The sequence below is a fragment of the Calliphora vicina genome, chromosome 1, assembly GCF_958450345.1.
Source record: "Calliphora vicina chromosome 1, idCalVici1.1, whole genome shotgun sequence".
Taxonomy (NCBI): Eukaryota; Metazoa; Arthropoda; class Insecta; order Diptera; family Calliphoridae; genus Calliphora; species Calliphora vicina.
The window spans coordinates 166,569,769-166,592,452 of NC_088780.1; the positions used below are offsets into that span (position 1 = coordinate 166,569,769).

The 22,684-nt window shown below is 27.2% G+C and overlaps 1 protein-coding gene across 2 annotated transcripts; it reads right to left on the reverse strand.

Moving 5' to 3' along the window:
• Positions 1 to 312: 312 nt before the first annotated feature.
• Positions 313 to 22,498, reverse strand: red (LysM peptidoglycan-binding domain-containing protein red). Of its 2 annotated transcripts, none has more exons than XM_065498079.1 (4): positions 22,040 to 22,498; positions 5,132 to 5,329; positions 2,987 to 3,480; positions 313 to 1,948 (listed from the first exon to the last, which is right to left on the reverse strand). In XM_065498079.1, the coding sequence occupies exons 1-4, from the start codon at positions 22,085 to 22,087 to the stop codon at positions 1,705 to 1,707; spliced, it is 984 nt and encodes a 327-aa protein (XP_065354151.1). In that variant the 5' UTR covers positions 22,088 to 22,498; the 3' UTR covers positions 313 to 1,704. The 2 variants fall into 2 exon arrangements, with proteins under 2 accessions (XP_065354151.1, XP_065354152.1); XM_065498080.1 differs by lacking the exon at positions 22,040 to 22,498 and adding an exon at positions 5,794 to 5,941.
• Positions 22,499 to 22,684: the final 186 nt, after the last annotated feature.

The following is a 22,684-nucleotide window of genomic DNA, read 5'->3' on the forward strand; positions in this document are numbered from 1 at the left end:
TTAAAACTTTTTTTTTTAAATTTAAAAATATTTTGTTCATTAATAAATTAATTGTTTTTTTAAATATTTAAAATTTTTATTTTAAATTATGTATATGTATATATAAGATACGGCACAGCCGAATATATGTAGCTCTCTACTTGTTTTAAAGCAAATTGTTGGCAGTGATGACGCAAATTTTAGCAACCATAGCTAAATTAATTAGTTATCTGTTGTATCTGTGATACACTAATTTACTGCATTAACGAACGTAATCACAATCACTTACCACAGAGAAAATGTATGCCATTCTTAAAGAAAGAGTAAAACTCGATAATTTACGTATAATTTTGTATGCATTTTATTAAATATTTTAAGTATATATTATAAAATATACATTCACATATTTAACATTCAACAGATAAGTAGGAGGTGGAGCATTTTCAAGAATACACTACATTATTGTAGATAAATAATGCCAGTACATACATAATTTTATTAAAATATCCATCCCATTAGTTGTTTTTTTTTTCAAAAAAAAACTCTTTTTCCTTCACGACCATTAAGTAATATTTTAGTAATTATAGTAACAAATTTTAAATCAAAATACCAATAATAACACATACAGATAATTTCCCTAAAAGATAAATTTTGGTGCGTTTAGATTGGATTGTAAAGAATTTACGTTTATAAAACTAACTACATATATTATAGATAATTCAAAACTTTGTCAGTCAAATTAAAATTCTAAACAAAATCTAAACTGTTAATAAAATTAAAGAAAAGCCTGTTGGGTAATGTGTATAATAAAAATTAATACTTTATTTAATAAAAAAAAAGATAATAAATGGAAAGAGTAAGTGAAAATGATTATGAAAGGTACTCATGTAGTTTTGACAAAGGAAATGTAAAGGGATTTGAATGAAAGTTGAATTTAAATTTTTACAAGTTTAAACTAAAGTAGTACAGAGTAAAAAACTAAAATATAATATAATATATATATAGGTATACATTTAAATTAAATTAAACTAGGATAATGTTAAAAAGAAAAAAATTAAAGATAAAAAGCTGCAAGTCAAGTTTATAACATGTTTATACAATAATTTTTCTTCTGTTCTTTACATCACATATTGCTAAATAATATAAGAAGACCTTTTATTATTTAATTGATTTTCATTTTTTTAAGAATTCATTTTCTCTTTTATACATATTTTATTTTGTAACCACAAATACTGCCATCAAATATTTATTTTATTTTTTTTCAAATTTATAATCTTTTTTGCGATATCAAATCAAAACAAAAATTCCAAATAATAACAATAAAGAACACAGTCAACATTTTTCAAGTCATAAATAAAGAAATTATAGCAGAAATATTGAAAATAAATCATTGGATTATTTACAATCAAAAAAATCGCCAACGATTACAATTTAAGTAGTGAGTGTTTGTTTGGTGTTTTGTTTGTGTTCCTAGAGTACATAATCTGTAGGTGAAATGGTGCTAAATATTTGTTGTTTGTTGTAGCTACTTAGTTAATATTATGATTATGTTATTTGAAAAATAAAAACAACAATACAATTGTATAAGTATAATTAATTAAGTAAAATAATAATAATAGTAATAATAAACTGCTTAAAATTGTATTTAATTTACAATATTAAAATTTCAGTATTGTTGTTATTGTTAATTTTGTTGATTGTAAACTTATTAATAGTACTAGTATGCTACAATTCAAAGAAATCATCTTGTTGTTTCTCTAACTTTTTTAAAGAGTTTTGAACTTTTCTTAATTGTGTTGTATTTAACAATTGGGCGGTATCGGAATTACTACCAGTCGAACTGTGGCGTATGTGATGAGGCTGTTGATTTTGTTGTTTTTTATAGGAATTATTTAAATTGTTATTACGTCGACGGGGCACAACATCGGTGGCAACAAATAAATCATCATCAGTCTGATTAGAGATCGTTCTGTAAAAAAATACAAAAAAAAAGATTAAAAATTATGATTAAACTTAAATTTTACATAAACATTTTAATCTAGCATAACGATAACGATTTTTTTACCAGCAATTTACACACAAATTTAAGCTCCCTGGTAATACATAGAACTAGAACACTGAAATCTATAAGAAATGCTTTCGGAATTATCTTTGTTGAAGGAATCATCCAAATCGTTCCATAAATGCCCGAGATATAAGCTCTTTTTATACCCTTGATCTTCATTTGCGACCCTTTAACAGAGTCGATATAGCCATGTCCCTCTGCCTGTTCAAATCAACTTTCCCAAGCTCTCAAATAACTTACATACATGATTGATAAATCAATATATCCCCTATAGTCCCGCTGAGATATAAGCAAAAAACCACAAATACCCCGATTTTTAATGTATATCTGGATTTCTAAGTTAATGGGTATCTAATGATAGACATGGATCAAAATCGGGAAAAATATAGTTTAACCCGATTTTTTTTTCACCATAAATTTTGTATTTCCATTGCCCGAAACTTCAACTTATCAACAATGTCGATAACACGATGTTATTAACATTGTTTGTAAATATAACAACATTAACTGTTAAAGCTGCTAACATTAACATAGCTGCCCACATATGCATGTATAATTCATGAAACTACTAGAAGATGGTACTGTGTATGTAAATAGTAACAGAAAATTGCAGTCAGTTAGTGTAACGTCAACTGTATTACCAGTGTGTGTATGAAAAGAGAGTGACTAAGTTGTTGTGTAAATTTGAATAAATAAATAGTTGTTACAATTTTAAACTACTAAACTGCTTTTATTTGTAATTAACCACCGGTTTTAAAAGGTAAAAACGTAATAGTATATAAGATTCGACACAGCCGAACAAACTGTTGTTTTTTTCATCTAGTCTAATTCGTTATTGATTTTGGAAGTGATAAATTTCTAATGAAAATAACGATCATGCAGAAGCCATAATTTTCTATACGTAATATTATGAGTTTTTTTCCAAAAAAAAAGCATACTTACTCTTTTGACTTTTCCACGTATTTGCGTGACTCTGAAATTGTATTATCAATTTTGCTTAAAAACTCATTTATACTGCGTCTGCTTTCTTCCTCGGGCGTCATTACTGCAGCCACCGAATCCAATGATTTACTTTGTTTGTTATTGCCATTATTGCAATTACTCAAAGTGGATTCATCGTCATTGCTCTGCACTAACAGTTCGCCAGCTATGGAATAGGGTCGGGTGGGTAAGGCGGCAGGACGTGGATTACTGTCGCTACACATGGACGACGACGAGGCAGAGGCTGAGGATAAGGTTGAGGATGAAGTACAATTTAAAGGATCGCCGCCGCTCACAACGACATTCTCCATGATATTGTGTAAATTATTCTCATTTTCATTTGTTGAAGCATTCGGATAATAGGGGGAAGATTTCTCAACGGGTACTAATAGAAATTGACGTAAAAACAAACTGTCTGAGGCAAATAAACGATTAGCTCGGCGTATTTGTTCAGTCTGCAAAAGAATTAAAAACAATAGAAATACATTCATTATTAATTTGATTTTAATTATATAATTAATTCTGGCGGTATATTAAAGATCACAACAATACATATAAATATAAAATAAAATAAAACATTGTATTAATATTGATAACTGTCAGCTAAACTGATTGATTGATGTTTGTTTTAAACAACAAATCAAATCTTTCTCATAAATTCCAATGAAATAAATAAACTTAATTTATTTATTTATTATTTTTGGCATTTAAACCATCAACTTACAAGTCTATTCATAAATCATACCTTAAATAGTAATAATACTGTACAATATTTATTTATTACTTATGCTAGTATAACATTGTTTGGTATACTTTAAAGTTTTACAATTGCTTTAAATGCATTATTAGAACTAGATATTTTGTTTTATTTGTTTAGGCTGTAGTTGTTACGATCATGATAAGCTAAATACATATATTTATTTACTTATGAACACAAAAAATGACAAATCTTCTTCTTTAGTTTTAGATACAAAGTTTTGATTAAAACTCGTGATTTAAATCTTTGACATTTTTTTGTTGTTCTTTTCTGTCTTCTAGACAATTTAATTTTGTTTTTGTTAACAAAATCTTATCTAAACATTTGAGTAGTTAAATAAGACAAACGTTTTTGTTCTAAAATAAACACTGTCATGCATTGTTCGCAGCATATGGTATTTAAATAAACAATTGTTATACAAATTTCATTTTAAATACAAATTACAATAGAGTGGAGCACTTCACTCACAGCTATAGTTATTTATTATGTAAATAAAGACAAATCTATGGATCAATTTAAATTTTTTGCTAATAAAATTTTATTATTTTGCTAAAGCCATAATTTACTGCGAAAGCGATACATTTTTAAAGAATTTTGGTACAAAGCGAATAATTACTGTAGAAAACTACTCTAATATTTCTGAGTGCAAATTATTTTATAGGTATTTCTTAGAAATTTTAAAGCAAATAAAGAAACTTGATGATCAACAACATTTTACGGAATCACTGGTCGGCAAAGAGAAAACATGATATAAGGATTATAATAATACATAACATATTATTTCGCTGTTGCTTTCGTTTCTTATTTCATAATTTGTATAAAATTTTCTGATATACGTGTCGTTTATAAGTAAATAAACGATCATGTTCTGTCCTAGGTGGCTACGAGTGCCGACCACTGATCATCATCATCAAATAGTTTGCAAAGTGATATCAACGTTAGAGCAACTAGTATGAGAAATTTCATTAAGTGCTAGGGAAATTGAAAAGAGTAAACTTTAGATAGTATAAAGATAAAGGAAATTACAATACCTAACAACAGCGACTATATAATATAATTTAACAATAGGTACAGATATGCATACATAATGAAAACAACTAGAATTTAATAAATAAATTAAGTACATGTGTTTAAATAAACAATAAATCAACCGAATACAATTAAATTGATACCCTCTCCTTCAATAATACTAATAATATGTATACTTTTTTATACAAAAACATCAACGGCAATTGTTTCTTATAATTTCTGTAATTATCGCTGTTGATAATATAATAATTATTTTAAAACAATAATGGTGTATATAATAAAAATTAATTTGAAAAAAGGCTCCTACAACTACTACTTACAGTGCAACCATATTTTAGAGCAATGCCCTGTAATGTGTCGGTTTTCTCGACATCATGTCGCACCAGGGTCTCATTGTTGCGTATCTGATGATTACAGCAAGTGCTGCCGTATTTCTTTAGAGAACGTGCAGATTCGCGTATTGATTGTTTTTCATTGAACATAAATTCATCATCCATATCGGGAACAATTTCATGGAACTGCAAAGAAACACACAGACAAAAGAGAAAGTCACAATTAAATTAAATGTACAACACATATTATAAACAAATTAATTGGTGATGATGATAAAACCAGCAAAAATATACGACCACAAATAATATTAATAATAGAAAACAATTGAATACTGTTCGAAATATATTAATTGTATTTTGTGACGTCATGTGACTGCGCAGTTTTTAATTACAATTTGAGTTACAACTTTTTACATTATTTTTTAGTTTAGTTTTAAATCACATAATTAACAAAGAAATTTTATTTATAGCTATTTTTTTTTTTACTTTTGCCTAGTTTTCTACTATACACAACCACTATTGGTAAATATTAGAAGAAAAAAATTAGTTCAAATTTACAACAAAAAATAAATGAACCCATTCACTTTTTCTGTAACTTCCCCACTCCTCAGCTTCATTTCAAAACAATTCACTCGTTTTTCTGTACTTACACACTTTCACAGACAATAAACTAAATTTATTTTTATGCAATATATATTTTATGAATACGTTTTATTAAAAATTTACTTTAAAAACGTTTTATTTAAATAATTTTTTATAACAATTAAATTTTTTAAATGGATATATATTCAGCGAGAAACCAAAACAAAACCCTTCACTTAACTGAAATGACAAAAAAAAAACCAGACTGACGTCTGACATTTAAAACAAAAGGAGAAAACAGCTGGTACAGTAATGCCAGATATACAAATGAATGGTTATAGAGAAAAAGTAATGCCAAGTTTTCTTTAAATTGTGATGCAAACAATATAACGGTTATTTTGAAAATACGTTTTGCTTTTGAGGTTTTGTTTTGGTTTAGTTATTTTTATTTACATCTACTGTTATTCTCATCTTTGCAGTTATCTTTTATTCATGAAATCTTTAATAATAAACAATTAATGAATTGGCAATAAAAAGTGAATTGTGTGTTTTTTCTTTCGTTCTAATTTCACGTGATAGTTAATGTATACACACCAATTTAACTGGATAAAACCTGTTTAAGGCAAAAATAAAGAAAGAAGAAAATTTAATATAAATATGTTTGTGCATTTGTATAGATACATACATATGTACATACTATGTATCTATATTTTATAGTACATGTATTGTTTTCATACTGAGCAAATAATTAATTTGTTTCACAAACGTGGATCTGTCTAATTGTCAATATTATTCCTGTTGATGCTTTGTTTTATTAATGGGGTGGTAAGTATGACTATAATTTAATTCGATTAACTTTATGATAATTTATCAGCAACAAATACAATGGCAGGTTGGAATATAATTTCATAACAAAAGAAAAACACATTTTCAATTTACTCAATATTACCTATTTTTTATTGTAATAAAAAAGTAAGAATATTAATTGAAAATCCACCGAATTGACAAAAACTTAATTTAATTTACGTCATTTCCACAATAAAGCAAACAGTATTAACTTTTCAAAAATAATTGAGAAAACTTTAATACCTACTTAATCATTATAAATTTTCATCAAATACAGGTAGGTAAATTATAAACAAATTGAAAACTTTAAACCCCTTTTGTGTTTACAATAAAAGACAATGCCTTCTTCTTATCAACAATTATAAAAAATATAATTTTAACTCATGACTTCTGGCATACGTGTTGAAACAGGTACATTAGTTAGTTGTTATTAAAAAAAATATATACATATATTTAATATATGATGGTGGCGTCTTAAAATTGGCCTTCATTTTCGTGTTTTTTTTTTAAATTTTAATTTATAATAACAACTAACAATTACAAAACATTTCTGAATTTAAGCCCCCTATATAAAATGAATAGGTATTAATGCATTTATTGTACTCATGTAGTATTTATAGGTACATATACTGTAATAAATATAAACAAATTAAAAAAATAAATTTTCAATTTAATATGTGAATATGAGTATTGTTTATACAAAAACGAATATTTATGTTTGAATTTAATTTCAATTTGTTTATTTGTTACAATTGCACTTGCATACACAATAACAAAATACATATTAATACATTTTTTATATATATGTATATTCCTTTTAAAACAAAGAAACATGTTTATGATTATAAATCAAAATACCCACATACATATGTTAAAAATTAGATTTAATTTATAATTATACCCTTCACCATGAGTGTAAAATTTGCCATTCCGTTAGCAATTTCCACATTTTTTATTTGCGACCCATAAAGTATAGATAGATAGCGGAGTCGATATATTCATGTGTGTCTGGGTGTTGAAATCAACTTTCCAAAGCCCCAAAATAACTTACATATGTATATACATGATTAATACATCAATATATCCGCTATAGTCCAACTTAAGATGCTAATTAAAAAAACGACCTCGATTTTTCACAATTTTTCAACAAGTTTTTTTCACAAAAAAATTTGTATCACCAACAATTAATTTTTCCAACAAAAAAAGCTAATTTTTCTCAACAAATTTTATTTCACCAACAATTTGTTTTGTACTTTGGTACAGCGGAATATATCTGTACAGCGGAATATATCACTCTTACTTTTTCTATTAGAAATGAGATAATAGGCAATATAGACAGACAAACAATTTTTTATGTTTCGAAAATCTAAGGTAACCGTTCGATAAAATGCATAAAAAAATAAAAATTAATAAATTATATAAAATATGTATATGGTGATAACCAGGATCTCACGATAAACAAAAAACCCGGGCCCTATCAAAAACATGTGGAAAATCCATATTAAATATTATTAAATCTATTTATTGCTGGAAACAATGATTTAATTAAGTAATTTATACCTAATAAATTTATTTTATTAGTAATTTCCATTTAAACAGACGATATTAAAAGTTCTTTGTAAATTCATTCCATTCAATCGTTAGACGTGTTAATTTTTTTTTCATTTTTTTCTACTGCCTTATTTTGTGTGTGCGATTCTTTGTTTATAAAGAAAAAGAGATCTACTGTGATTTCCGTGTTAACAGTTAGAAGAGAAGGAGTGTGTGGGGGGTGCAAAAGAGGAAGGGTGTTTGCCCCAATAGAGTAAATGTTATTAAAGTACCGGTTGTTGTCTCATAATTACAAGAATGTTAAAAAAATAGAACAACAATAAGAAAAACATACATACAAACAAATGTATAAAAAGTGATAGCAACAACAACAATAACTAAGCATTTTTGTTGTCAACTGAGAGCTCCGAGACATTTCAATCAGACGAAAACTACAATAACGAAAAAAAGTAAGTAAAAATAAAGAGTCGTATGTACAATTAGCATAATGTATAAATGTAGGTATTTACATGTGTATAATAAATATCTATGACTTTTTCATTTAAAATTGATTACTTTACAAAAGAAATATTATTGTTATTGTTATTTATTTAAATTAGTTTTAAAGTTTTTTTTTTATTAGTTAACAAGTAAAAAAGAGAAATAAATCAATATGTACGTTTACTTAATTTAATATGCCGCTGCATTATGCATTGAAAACATTGTATAAATATTAAATAATTGTTTTCACTGTTTTAATTAAACATTAAATAATAGTACAAACTAATTTCAAATACCTAGTTTCGATTTGTTTTTTGTTTGTTTGTTGTTGTTGCTACTGCATACTACATATTTATTTTCTTTTTTTTATTAAACAAACACTTTAAATGTTATAGATTTTTAAATTAAAACAGTCATATTGATATTGCATTTAATATTTAATGGTTCATTGAACAAAAACACTATAAAACAAGTAAGAGAGCTATATTCGGCTGTGCCGAATCTTAGATACCCTTCACCAAATTATACTGAAAAATATTTTAAATATTTTTAGGTAAACAAAATTAAATTTTTTTTGGAAATTTTTTTAGAAAAAAGTTTATTGAAATTGTTTGTGTTCGAAATTGTTTTTTAAAAAGTTTTTTCCAAATTTTTTTTTAATTTTTAAAAATTTTTTATTTTTGAAAAATAAATTATGACAAAAAAAATTCGTGTTAAAATTTTTTTTGACCTATTGTAGCTCCAACTTACTATAGCTTTATATACATCGTTGCAATGGACTTTAAAATATCTATCATTAGATATCCATATTGTCTATATTAATGAACTAGTAATCCAGATATAGATCAAAAATAGACAAACAATCGAGGTTTTCCCGGTTTTTTTCTTATATCTCAGCCATTTTTGGGCCGATTTGTCGATAAATAGCAACCGAGCCGGAAGAATTCCCGACATATTGATGTATAAATCATGTATGTAAGTTATTTAGGGGCTACGGAAAGTTGATTTCAACATACAGACGGACATGGCTATATCGTCTTCGCTATCTATAACGAACCAGAATATATATACTTTGTGGGGTCGCAAATGAAAAATGTAGAAATTACAAACGGAATGACAAACTTATATATACCCTTGCCACTCATGGTAAATTCGAATTTATTTATTTTGTGAATAATATGAATATTATGAGAGGCCTCACACATTTTGTTCGGAATGGTTTCAATTCCGTAGTTTTTATTCCGATCGATTTCGTTTTAGGTTCTCAGATTCAGTGTAATTTATTAATTCCAAAAATATTTAATAATTCTGACGTTTTAATGAGACGTTTTTGGTACAGAAATTGATTTAGAAAAACAAATACATAGTTACAATGAAATATCAATTCCACTTTAAAAACTGAAAGTGGTTTCATTCTGAAAGAAATTTACATTTTACTTTTTCTGAAGAAGCTAAATACGGAATTAATTCTTGTTTAGATGTAATTTGTCCAAACGAAATTTGTCTATCAATTTGTAAATTTAATAATTTTGTGATAAGAAAGCAACACTATTGCACGTTTTAAGAAGAACCTAATTTTATGTTTATTGTCTTGAGATAAAAACGTGCGTTTGACCAAAATATTTGTAATCTTGACATTTGGAATAAAAATTATTTATCTAAATGATTTTTATAGCCTTCATCATGAGTGTTAAGGGTATATATTAAGGTATTCATTCGACTAATGATCGTTCGATTAATCGAATAATTTCTTACGAACAATTTAAAAATCGCCATTTTCGAATAACGAATAATTCGAACAATTTTATGTAGAATAATCGAATAAAACGAATAAATGTTCATATATATTTAAATTTATTAAATTGCTTAAAATTTTTCACAAAAATTGTATTGTTTCTGAATTTCGACAAATAACTAAAGACAAAGGGACTTTCGATCACTGTAGATGTGTGTTCCGATAGATCCTTCTATAAATATATAAATACTACTGCAAGAAGTTAAAATTCTAAAAACAAATCTTTACAAATTTTTAACTTAAGGATTGAACCAATGAAAATAAATGGTTCGGAATAAAATATTTGTTAATTAACTGGCGAAATATTAGAAGAATCTCAATTAATAATCAAAATATTAACTTAGATTAAAGTGGAGTTGAATATGATGGAGAATGTTATTTTGAAACGGTCGTCGAAAGCGATATTGAGGATGACATTTATGTATAATGATTACATTGAAATAGATGAAGGCCATGATCTTAAAATATATGTATATAAGTTGACAGACTTTGGACAGATTCCCTTTATTGTGTAATTCCCCAAGACCACTTTATTATGAAAAGATTCGGCAACGTTGATAGAGCTTGATGTATTATACAATTTGTTATAAATAATTTAGAAATAGTGAATAATTAATTTACTAAAGAATTAGTTATTCAATTTAAACCCCGAATTAATGAACGACATAAAATAGTTCTTAATACGTTTATATTGTATTTGAATTTAGGATCATGTCCAACTAGCTTTTGTAGTTTTGTAGATTGTTCGGGAGTTAATCTGATCAGAATATTTTTGTTGAAAATTTAATAATGTGCTTTGTTTTCAAATGTTTTTTAACATTATCAATACTTGAATTGTTAACTTTAACGTTTTTTTTTGTTTTTCTTTAACAATAAAACATTAAAAAACCGATATCAAAACTTCATTATTTACTTTTTTAAAAAATATTAAATTATTCGAATAATTCGCTTAATTTTAAACGTGTGATCAATTATTCGAACAAGTTAAAATCTCTTATTCGAATTATTCGTTTTATTCGAACAAGAGAAAAATCGAATAATTCGAATACCCTAGTATATATGTATATATAAGTTTGTTATTACGTTTGTAATTTCTACATTTTTCATTTGCGACCCCACAAAGTATATATTCTGGATCGCTATAGATCAGCGAAATGCAATGAGCTCTCAAATGAGCTCTCTTGTTTTTATTTTCACATGTACGCAAGCACACACATTGTATAAAAACAGTCAGTCTCGCATGAGCATTGATATAAGCAGGTTGTGTTACGCTTTTATGCTTGTTTATTTCATTATTTCAGCTATTTGTTTTTGTTTTTGCCAGAGAATAATTCTCAACTCATACAACTACAATATCTAAAAACTGTAGTGGTGTGAGTTTGCATTTCACTGCTATAGATATTGAAGTCTATATAGTCATGTCCGTCTGTATATTGAAATCAATTTTCCGTATTCCCAAATAACTTACAAACATGATTGATACATTAATATATCTGGAATTCTTCCGGCTCGGTTGCTATTTAAAATCGAGAAAAAATGGCTGAGATATATGAAAAAAAACGTGACAACCTCGATTTTTGGCCTATTTTTGATCTATATCTCGATTATTGGCCTATTTTTGATCTAGACAATATGGATATCTAATGATAGATATTTCAAAGTCCATTGCAACGATGTATATAAGGTTATAGTAATTTGGACCTAGAATGGGTCAAAATCGGGAGAAAAAAATTTAACCCGAATTTTTTTTTACCAAAAAAATTATTTTGTAATAGATTTTTTTCAATAATAAAATTTAAAATTTTTTTTTAAAATTAAAAAAAAAAATTGTAAAAAAATTAAAAACTAAATTTCAAAAACAATTTTGAATTTTTTTTTTTAAATTTTGTATTTTAAAGTTTAATTTGGTGAAGGGTTTTATATACATATCGTACTAATTTCATAGTTGTATGTCGTCTGAGTTTCCAAAAAAGAAACTCATAGTTTAACTTTCATTCTAAATCTAAGAAGTTTTTCTAAACATAAGTACATATATGTACCTACATTGCCTGAATCAGTTTTAAAAATCCTTTTAATTTTAATTCTCTACTTCTCAATCGATTTAACTCTTTTAAAACTCTTTATATGTATTCTTTTACTCTTATTATTTTTTAATACAGATACAAATACATATGATATGAATATATAAATAAATGATATATAGTTTTTGTTTTTTGACGCAGTGAAAATAATTTGCTTTGATTTGTTTTATCATTAGTATGTACAAATATATAGTAGATACATATGAACAATATCAACAGTAACAAACCAAGTATCTGTGTACATTTAATGGAAAATTTGTTGTTTCTAAACCTTGAAACTGTCTCGTGTTGTTTATTTATTTATTTTTTTTTGCTTTTACTAATATCCAACAGATAAATTTGTTTATACGAATGACTATATAAAATGCACGATTAAAAGAACAGAAATTACAATTTATTTATATTTTATACCATTTACCAGTTAGTTGTTGTCTTGTCTATCAATTGTCAATATTCTAAATATTGAATTTCATAATAAACCATCGTTTTCCTATATGTCACATATTCCTTAACCCTTTCACGATCATAAGACTAAATTTTTGAACAATTGTCAATTTTCAAAGACAATAAAAAATAAATGCTGTAACCGATGTGGTTTGTTTTTTATCTAAACACATTAATAAGGAACTAATTAAAATGAAATCCATTCGGTTTTTCGTTATTTAGTTATTCAATATTTTTGTGTTGGGACAACGGTGTCCCCGTGCTCGTCAAAAGGTTAAGATAGTAATAGTATGTTCATATGGTTCAATTGTTTGAGGAAATAAGCAAATTAAAAATTAACTACATATAAATAGCAAATTCTGGGGAAATTTACTATAAATAGCAAATTCTTGAAAAATTTATTATAATCAGAATATTCTGAAGAAGGTCATTGCAACAATCATGTTAGAATAAATAAACACTGGTTCGTCTTTAGTACATATCACAAAAAGTTACTAACACTGAATTCAAATGTACTTTAAAAGGAAATTGCAATTATATAGTTAAAAATAACAATGAAATTATTGATTATTATTTAGACCATAAAACATTCAAATTAGCCTTTTTACGTGGTCTATCTGTCAATAGTTTTATAAAATAAGAAATTCGGAAATCGATAGCAGAACGCACAAATGTTAATTTTATCAGAAGTGATTTCAAAAAAAAATTTAATGAATAAATTACATTTCTTTCAAAAGTTCAAAGGTCAATCCTTGAGTTATAAAATGCAAAAACTAAATTTTTTTAAATTTTTTAAAAAATATTGAATTTTATATAATTTTTGCAATTTAATTTAAAACATTTGTACAACATAAATTTATGCAAAGAATTGGCCATTGTTAGCTATGACCTTTTCCCATCTTTCTGGCAACATATGGATTCCGAGCAAAATGAACTGCTCATTTTTTAAGGCCAAGAACGAATCAAGTCAATTTCGGATACCATGTTCTGAAGTGAATCGAAACAAAAAGTAGTCGGACGGGCTGTGGACTATAAAGCAGGCGAGCCAAAATTTCCTTACCACTTCATTCTAAATAGTTTTTAACAGGTATTGCAACATGTGGCCGATTGTTGTCATGATGGAATATTACAGTGTATGCATATTCTGGGAGTTTTTCGCCAAATGCTCGCTTCAAACAAATTGGTTGTGTTCGGTACAGGATGCCATTGATTGTCTGGTACGATTTCACCTTTTATTCTCACCAAATATAGAGAATTACCTTAACGCCATTGATATTTGGCTTTGGTATCGATTCGGCTGGTTGGTCGGGCTTCACGTACGATCTCTTATGATTCGGTGCAAAATTTATTTTCATTTATAGCGTTCAAACATAATTTGGAACATGCAAAATCGTCTTTCAAGGTCTTTCGGCTTCAATTCGTATGGTACGCAATTTCCCTGCTTGGATGAAAACTGCTGCTAGCAAACGTTTTGAAATTGCTGCTTGATTTTGCAAAGCTCTTGTTGAGTTTGACAACAATCTACATGGATTAATGCCTCCAATTCTTGTTCTTCAATTTTTTTTTCAAAGTCACCACTTCTTGACCGAACAAACGTTGTAAATGATGGAACGCATTTACCATAAGTTTTGGTGAACAAACGGTGTGCTTCAGCGGCACTTTTTTTCAAATTACAGAAGTAAAGCAAAACTTCCCGCTTATGACGCTTTGTTGGTACAAAATTCGACATTTTCGAAGCAAAAAAACGTTGTTGTTTACACTATAATGTTAAATAACTAAGTGAGAATAAATGACAGATAAAAACAAAAACCGTGTTCAAAAGATACGCCATCTTTTGTAAATCTAGCATTTTTAACCCTCTAACCGGCCAATTTTATTTCGAGGTAAAATAATATACCAGGTTATTGTTTGAAAAAAAAACGAAATACGTTGGAATAAAAACAAACAAAAGACAAGTGCACGTTCTTGTTTATCACAATAAGGAAATTGTTTGTTTCTTTACACATATTTACATTTAGTTATAACGGGAAAAATAACCAAATAAAGCAGCATTGCATATATTTAACATACCCGCCTAAAGGCAGCCTTGCCGGTTAGAGGGTTAAGTCATACTCCGAATATTTGTTCCTGACTAAACTACATTTTATATTTGTTCACATTTTTAAAGTGAACACTCTTTTTGTCCGCCTCTAAGAGTTCTCGACCAATCTTGTTGACTAACTTTGCAGCAAATTTCATCCCGATCGGAAGACATCGATTTCAAAAGTTGGTTCACTTGACATGAAATCCCCATATTCATAAAGTTATATTATAATAACCTAACCCAGCAGTTTGAAAACTGCCAATTGAAAACCTTTCACTATCTATATTACTATTTGTACAACAACCAAGATCACTGTGGCTGCTAAAGTGGTGATTTCGCCAGCATATTCAGTAATAAACAATAGTCAGATATCAGATCAGATTGGCACAGTCATTAAATTTGCGCGTGGGTTGAAAATTCTCTAGTAGTAATTCTCAGTGGCTAACAAATTCAACGTGGCGGAACTAGTACAATGAACTGCAGGGAACTCTTTTGTATATTTGTATAAATTTTTAAGTTGAACACTCTTTTAGTTTCGAAGATAAGAAATCCGAAAAGTTCCCACATTTGTAAAAATACAATTTAAATTTTCATGTTTAATAAAAAATTCTTCAAAGGTTTATTCTGGGATTTATAAAATGGGCGTATTTTCTAAAATTATTTATAAATTGAACTCATCCAATTTATAACTAAAAATTTAATAAAAAAATTTATTTAAAAAACAATTTATCAAACAAAGCCCGTTAGGAAGTGACTGTTGACTTTTAGCAATTTATCAATTTCGGTTGAAAGAAAAAAAAATGCAAAACGGAACAAACCATTGAAAAGGCTTTATTTGCCATTAATCGATTATTGAAAACTCAACCCAACAAAATACGATGATGATACATATAATTTCCAGTAAAGTTCCATTTTTATTATGATTTGTAATCTACAATACCGACAACTATTTTTAACATTTGACAAATTTTGCCATAAAAAATTTTAATAAAATATTTTTTAAGTGGTGGTTCTGTGTTTTTTTGTATGATAAACTAAAAAAACAATTGATTGATAACAACATTTATTTATAATGAAAAACTAATAAAAAAAAGTATGGGCCATAAAAACAGCACATTTAATAAAATAATAATGCAATAATTAATTTGTCATTTCTCACAATTGTTAAATAAATACATAGTAAGTATTTTTGTTTAAAATATCATAACTTTGTTGCTTCTCAATCTGAAAAAAAAAATAACAAAAAACATCTCCTAAGCACGTCTCATTACGAATACGAATAAGATTATTAAACTTTAAATCTCATGTTTTGGCCTTGTCTATAATACAATATAATAAATTTGAGATTTGTATTTTTTTTTCTTCTTAAGGGGTTTTTAATTCGTTGAGATAATTGTTTGAACGAAGGTAGTTTATAATTAAATTAATTTACTACTACATACAACTACAAGCAGCAATTGCTGAGAACTCAGCAAACATTCTTAAGCTCTAATTGAATCTGACGTGTCATGACATATTTTCGAGTTTAAAATTTTTGTATAGGAAATTATTAAACCGGTTCAGTGACTTCATTCAGTACAAGTATCCGGGAGTCATTCTCTCAAACAAACTCGAATGACAATAGTCTCAAAACCAACTTAAATTTAATTTAATTAAATTATTTATATTTAGTTTGTGTGACTATTCAAATAAAAGTCAAAACTGTTGAAATTTATAAAAATTATTTATTTTAATAAATATTACTTATGGAACAATAGAAGTGTTTATTGCAAAAACATTTTAAGCCACTAGTAATGGAAAACAGAGTTTATGTGTTAATTTCATTACTTTATGTTAATTTCATTATAATAGAAAGCCTCCTCCAGCCTAACCACAAAATAATTTTCTTTTTTTAATGTTGACATTTATTATGGTCCGATCCTCACAAAAGTTGGTAAAAAGATTTAGGTTTATATAAAACTTGTTTATGTCCAGTTATTATAAGACAATTATTTATATTCAAGTAATTTACTGAGGGGGATTTTGTATGGGGACTAGGGACAAATGTTGTCCGATTTTCGCCATACTGTACAGCCATGGTAGGCGTTCATATTGTTCAGGTTACGATGATTTTCGTCAAACAACCCGAATGTGAACAAAAGAGCGTAAAGAGCGTAAAAATACACACAATTCATTCAGTTTCTTGATGTTGTTGTGGATATTTTATTTTTTACCCAAAAGAGCACACAAATTAAATGCCTCTTTTTGCCTACCAATGCTGTACAGTCAAGGTTGCCAATTTAGCCATTTTCCGGCTAGATCTAGCGATGTTATTTTCATTTAGCCATAAAAAAATGGCTAGATTTAATCTAGCCGGAAGATCTAGCCATTTTATTTTGTCCTAGCCTTTTTTATTTTATACTTTTCTTGAACATTTTTGTAAGTTTTTAAAAATAAAACAGTATTTTTTATCAAATGACAAAGAAACAGTCCTTTTAAACAAATTCGTCTGTTGATGATTTGATGAGAATATTATTGGTTTTATGAAAACAGTCTTCTAAATTGTTTCAAAAAGGAAAAAAAAATATTGATATTACAATCTTTAAATCTGCTAAACCCCATTAACACGAAGTCGGTAAAAATTTTACATCTTTGATACTGCCTCCACCAGTAGTTTGGCTTCGTTCTATTGTTTGACCGTTTGATTGGCATGGATGCATTTGTTCTGCCATGTCTATTACCCCGCTTTCATCGATTTGATGACTACAAAAAGCTTTTTTGCTGTTGACCTGTATTATTAAGTATGTTCGAAAACTTTTTAAAACTGTTAAAATAATCTGATGACAATATTATGTTCGAAACTTTTTTAAAGCTGTTTATAATCTCTAACCCCCATTAACACGAAGTCTGGTTAGGTGCTAACTAATAGTTTTACTGCCGTTTAAAACTGTCAGTATAACTATTAGTTAACACATAACCAGACTTCGTGGCAATGGGGGCAAGAAATGTAATATTTTTGAATTTGTATTCAGTTATTTTTGGGTTTTAGCCATTTCTAGCCATTTTTAATTCAAAATCTAGCCATTTTCTGAGCTGAAGAGTTGGCAACCTTGTGTACAGTATAATTTCGGAGTACTTCAAAGTCTGCTTTTACACAGGGCAATTTTTCTTGCGCAAGTCTAGAGTTTATAGGAGAGAGAGGCAAGAAGAAAGAAGAGGGGTACACACTTGCTTGTACTGGCAAGTCTCTTCAAATTTCTTTTGTTTTCTCATTTTCAATATGGCGTCTATTAGGTTTTGACATACAAAATTGCTCACAGACTTGCTGTGTGTAAACAGACGAGCAAGTTTAAAAGGGAATCGACGAGACTTGCTTCAAGTAAACTTGCCCTGTGTAAAAGCAGACAAACTAATTTGTGCAAAATTTTATTGGGATTTCCGCATAATCAACATATTTATGTATGCTAAAACAGTATTCCGAGGAGACATTTGTATTGTGGCTAGATGAAATCAAGGACCGATTTTGCCTATTTCTAATACCAAACAAACCTTATCAATAGTGAGTATTTATGGAATCAGCCAGTTAGCTCCTATCGTGTTTTCAACAGACAGACGGACGGCCGTAGCTAGATCGTCTTAGAATTTCATTAGAACCCAGCATATCGCTCATTTGCTGCAACAACGTCATAATTAAAAAAAGTCGTTTCAAGAAAAACGGCTTTGATTGTTTTATGATATTTTACTATTTTTTAAATGAATTTTCAACAAATCATGCGATTTCGGAAATAAAACCTGATTTAAATAGTAGATATTAAAATCTTTCTAATCTGTATTTAACCCAAATTTTTACTTATCAAATATACGAGAAAACATGAATTTTAATTTTGACGTTTACAACGAAAAAACAATGATAAAACTATATGAAATACTAAATAACGGCGCATATTTTTTATTACTCAGTTCAAAACACCCGGATTTTGAGTTATGACGTTGTTGCAGCAAATTAGCGATATATACTTTAAAGGAACGACAAAAAGTACATACAATTTCTAAACAAAAAGCTTATTTTAAAATACTAAAACAACATTTTAAATTCAGTTTAATATTTGTTAAAATAATAGTCAACTTTATGGGTTTAAAACAGATCTTAAGCCTTTTGTGGTTAGGCTGTTTGTATTAAAAATAACTTGAAATCATTGTCTTTCCTACTGTAATTTGTTTGTGTGACTTATCATTTATTTAGTTATTGCACTAATCCCTTCAATTGTAAACGTTTACCTTGTGTTAATTTACCTTTTTATAATTTATTTATCTTAAAATTGTATCAAACTTTCCAACTAAAATATAAATCTTAACCTAACACAATATTTAACATGTTAAAATACGTCATACAAACTGGGATTTTACAAAACAAGTAGAGTCTTATCAATAATTAAAAGGTTATTTTTATTTATTAGTTTGTAATCCCAGTCTTGATTAAAGTGAAATATTTTACAAAAATATTACCGTGATTTTTATGTGAATACAATTTAACAAAGAAAATTCTTAACATTTTTGAGATATTAGTTGGGGAATTTTTCTTTGGGGTTTTTTGCAAAAACTTCTTTTATTATTTTAATCTTAGAAAATCAGTTGAATTCTTAGAATCAGTTAAAATTTACAAATTGCATTTAACCCACATTTGTTCTTTAGTGTTTTTAGTATTTGCTTTATTAGTCATTTGCACAGATGTCTCAGTTTAGTCGATATTACAAAATTATCTGAAATTGAAAACGTTTTTTTTAAGAATTTCATAAAATCAAAAGCTTGTGGTTGCGGTTAAAAGACTTTATACCTACGTATTTACAATGTACAGTGGAATCAATCTCAAAATTAGTTGTAATAAATAGCTAGACATACATACATATTTTTTTTAAGTATTGATCGGATTGGAATAACTGTAAACAATAATATAAAGATACGAGCCTAAGATTTTAGACGAATTTAAATTGTAAGTCTGTTGACAAGAGATCGTAATATTCATGGCGCTAAGGTGATCTGAATTTGGTAGAGTCAAAAAGGGATCTATTTTGAGCTGCTGAAATCTGACCTGACCTTCTCCAGACCAGATCTGAACACAAAAAATAACAAAAATGTATTTTCAATTACGAAAATTATCTATTCAATAATTTTTGTATTTAAAATTCAACCAATAACGAAAATTGTATATTCAATTGTCAAAATTATCAAATTCAAAACTCAAAATTCAATAGAAAATATCAGAAAATTTTGTTTTTGAGCACATGAATACTTGATTCAATTATGAAATAATTGAAACCAGTTCAATATGTGACAAATATTTGACTTGAAACGGTTCATTCAATTAAAGCATTCATTGCGAATTAATTTGCGAATTAATTTGTTGATTTAATTCATTAGTACTCCAAACGCATTAAATTCATTTCTGATAAAATCTTTTTTCACATTAAAATTTTTACAAATATGTAGGCTTAAGACAAGTTTTTTCTAATTAATTTTATAATTGGGGGATTTATGTTATTTGGTCATATTTTCATAATGTCCTAATATTTTTTTGATAGTTTAAACAAATGTTTGTAGTGTTTCAAACTAAAAGCTCTGCTTCGAGCTTAATTCACTAAAATCTTAATTCAGAATTTCAAAAATTCATTTCCAAAATCTAATTATTATCTAATTAATTCATAACAGAATTCATCCAACCTATGAATTAGTCAATTTTTGTTCATTCAAATCGAATACAAATTTAATTAAAATATTCTTTCTTTATTAATTTTTGTTTGGGTTTAAATCATTTACAAATTGAATTGAAATAATTGATTTTATTTTATAAAAGCTATTTTGTAATGGATTTGAATTAAAGAATACTTGAATGATTTAATAAAAAATTAATTCTATAATGAATGAATTATCAAAGTAATGAATTCAATTCGTTTGGAGAACTAAGGAATTAAGAAAACGAATTAGTTCGTGCTGAATGATTTAATGGTATAGTTTAGAAGAACGTATGTATTTTATTTGAATTTGATAATTGAATTAAGAAATAATTCTTTCGAACTTTCTTTCGATTTGAATTAAAACAAGTAAGAGAGCTATATTCGGCTGTGCTGAATCTTTATACCCTTCACCAAATTATACTTCAAAATAAAAATTTTAAATATTTTTAGGTAAATAATTTTTTTTTCCAAAGATATTTTTTAAATTTTTTGAAAAAAAAAAATTTTTTAATTGTTTTTTTAAAATTTTTCAAATTCTTTTTTTTTTTAATGTTAAAGATTTTGTTTTGGTTTTTAATTTTTTTTTAATATTTAGCGAAAAAAAACTTGTGAAAAAAAATATTCGGGTTCCAAAATATTTTTTTCCGATTTTGACCCATTGTAGGTCCAACATACTATGGTCTTATATACATTGTTGCAAAGGTCTTTGAAACATCTATCATTAGATATACATATGTCTATATAATAGAGGTTGTCCTGGTTTTTTACTTATATCTCAGCTATTTGTGGATTTTCTCGATTTTAAATAGCAACAGAGCCGGAAGAATTCCGGAGATATTGATGTATGAATCGTGTATGTAAGTTATTTGGGGGCTTCGGAAAGTTGATTTCAAAAGAAAGACAGACGGACATGGCTATATCGACTCTGCTATATATAAGGATCCAGAATATATGTACTCTATAGGGTCGGAAAATTATGTTTTTGAAATTAAAAACGGAATGACAAACTTATATATACCCTTCTCATGAAGGTGAAGGGTATAAAAATGTTATAATTGAATGAATTCTGTGATGAATTTATTCAATAATGAATGAATTCTATTGAAATGAAAGCCTATGAATGAAGCTAAAGAATTATTTTTTTTAATACTGAATTTATGAAATGAATTGCTAACATTGTTTATTTTTGAATTAAGATTTTAGTGGATCCTAAGTTGGGATGAGAAAAACAACAACCAGAAAAGTTACAGTATGAGTAATGTTAGACACTGTATGTAATTTTTTCAATATCTACTGTTTGTATGGAGTAGTAGTTATTCTTACCTGTGAATGCAGTTTCCAATCTTTGTATGCTTTTACTATGTAATCCATTTTGTTGTTGTTTTTGTTGTGGTTTATATGCTATATTATATTTATGTATATAAATAAATATAAATATGTATAAGAAGGTAGGTATATAAAAATGATATTTTTAGCACAAAATTTCGCTTTTTTCTTCTTTTTTTATTTGAAGTTTCTTTTGTTGGATTTTCTAAAGAAGAGGAAGAACTCTTGTTTTTGTAGCAAAGTTGGTTAACAACAAGTTGTTGTTGTGGCTTTTAACATTGGCGAGTCAGTCGTGTGTTAGTGTTGTTTCTAGTTATTAACGAAAAAATCCAATATAAAGACTGTTAGTTAAAAGCGTTGATGATGATGATGATGACGGTTGGTGGTAATGTTGGCTTGGCTTGGTTTATTTTGTTGCCTGGTCGACTCTCTGTTCGTTTGTTGGATTAGTTGAATGACTTCAAGTTTTTTTTTGGTTTTTTTCTTAAAGAATTACACTTAAAAAACTTTATTTTATTAATAACAAACAAGATTATGATTAATACAGCCAAAAATTAGTTTAAACTCGATTTTCTCGCTATTTTCATTTAACAATTGCCACCATTGATGTTTGTTATTGTTGTTGTCTCCAAGTCAAAGTGT

Excerpts from the sequence above, each read along its gene's own strand:
- red (XM_065498079.1), bottom strand. The coding sequence starts at position 22,087 with ATGGATTACATAGTAAAAGCATACAAAGATTGGAAACTGCATTCACAG. Across the intron at positions 3,481-5,131 it reads CTCTAAAATATGGTTGCACT|ACTGAACAAATACGCCGAGC; the intron begins GTAAGTAGTAGT and ends ATTCTTTTGCAG. Across the intron at positions 1,949-2,986 it reads TACGTGGAAAAGTCAAAAGA|AACGATCTCTAATCAGACTG; the intron begins GTAAGTATGCTT and ends ATTTTTTTACAG.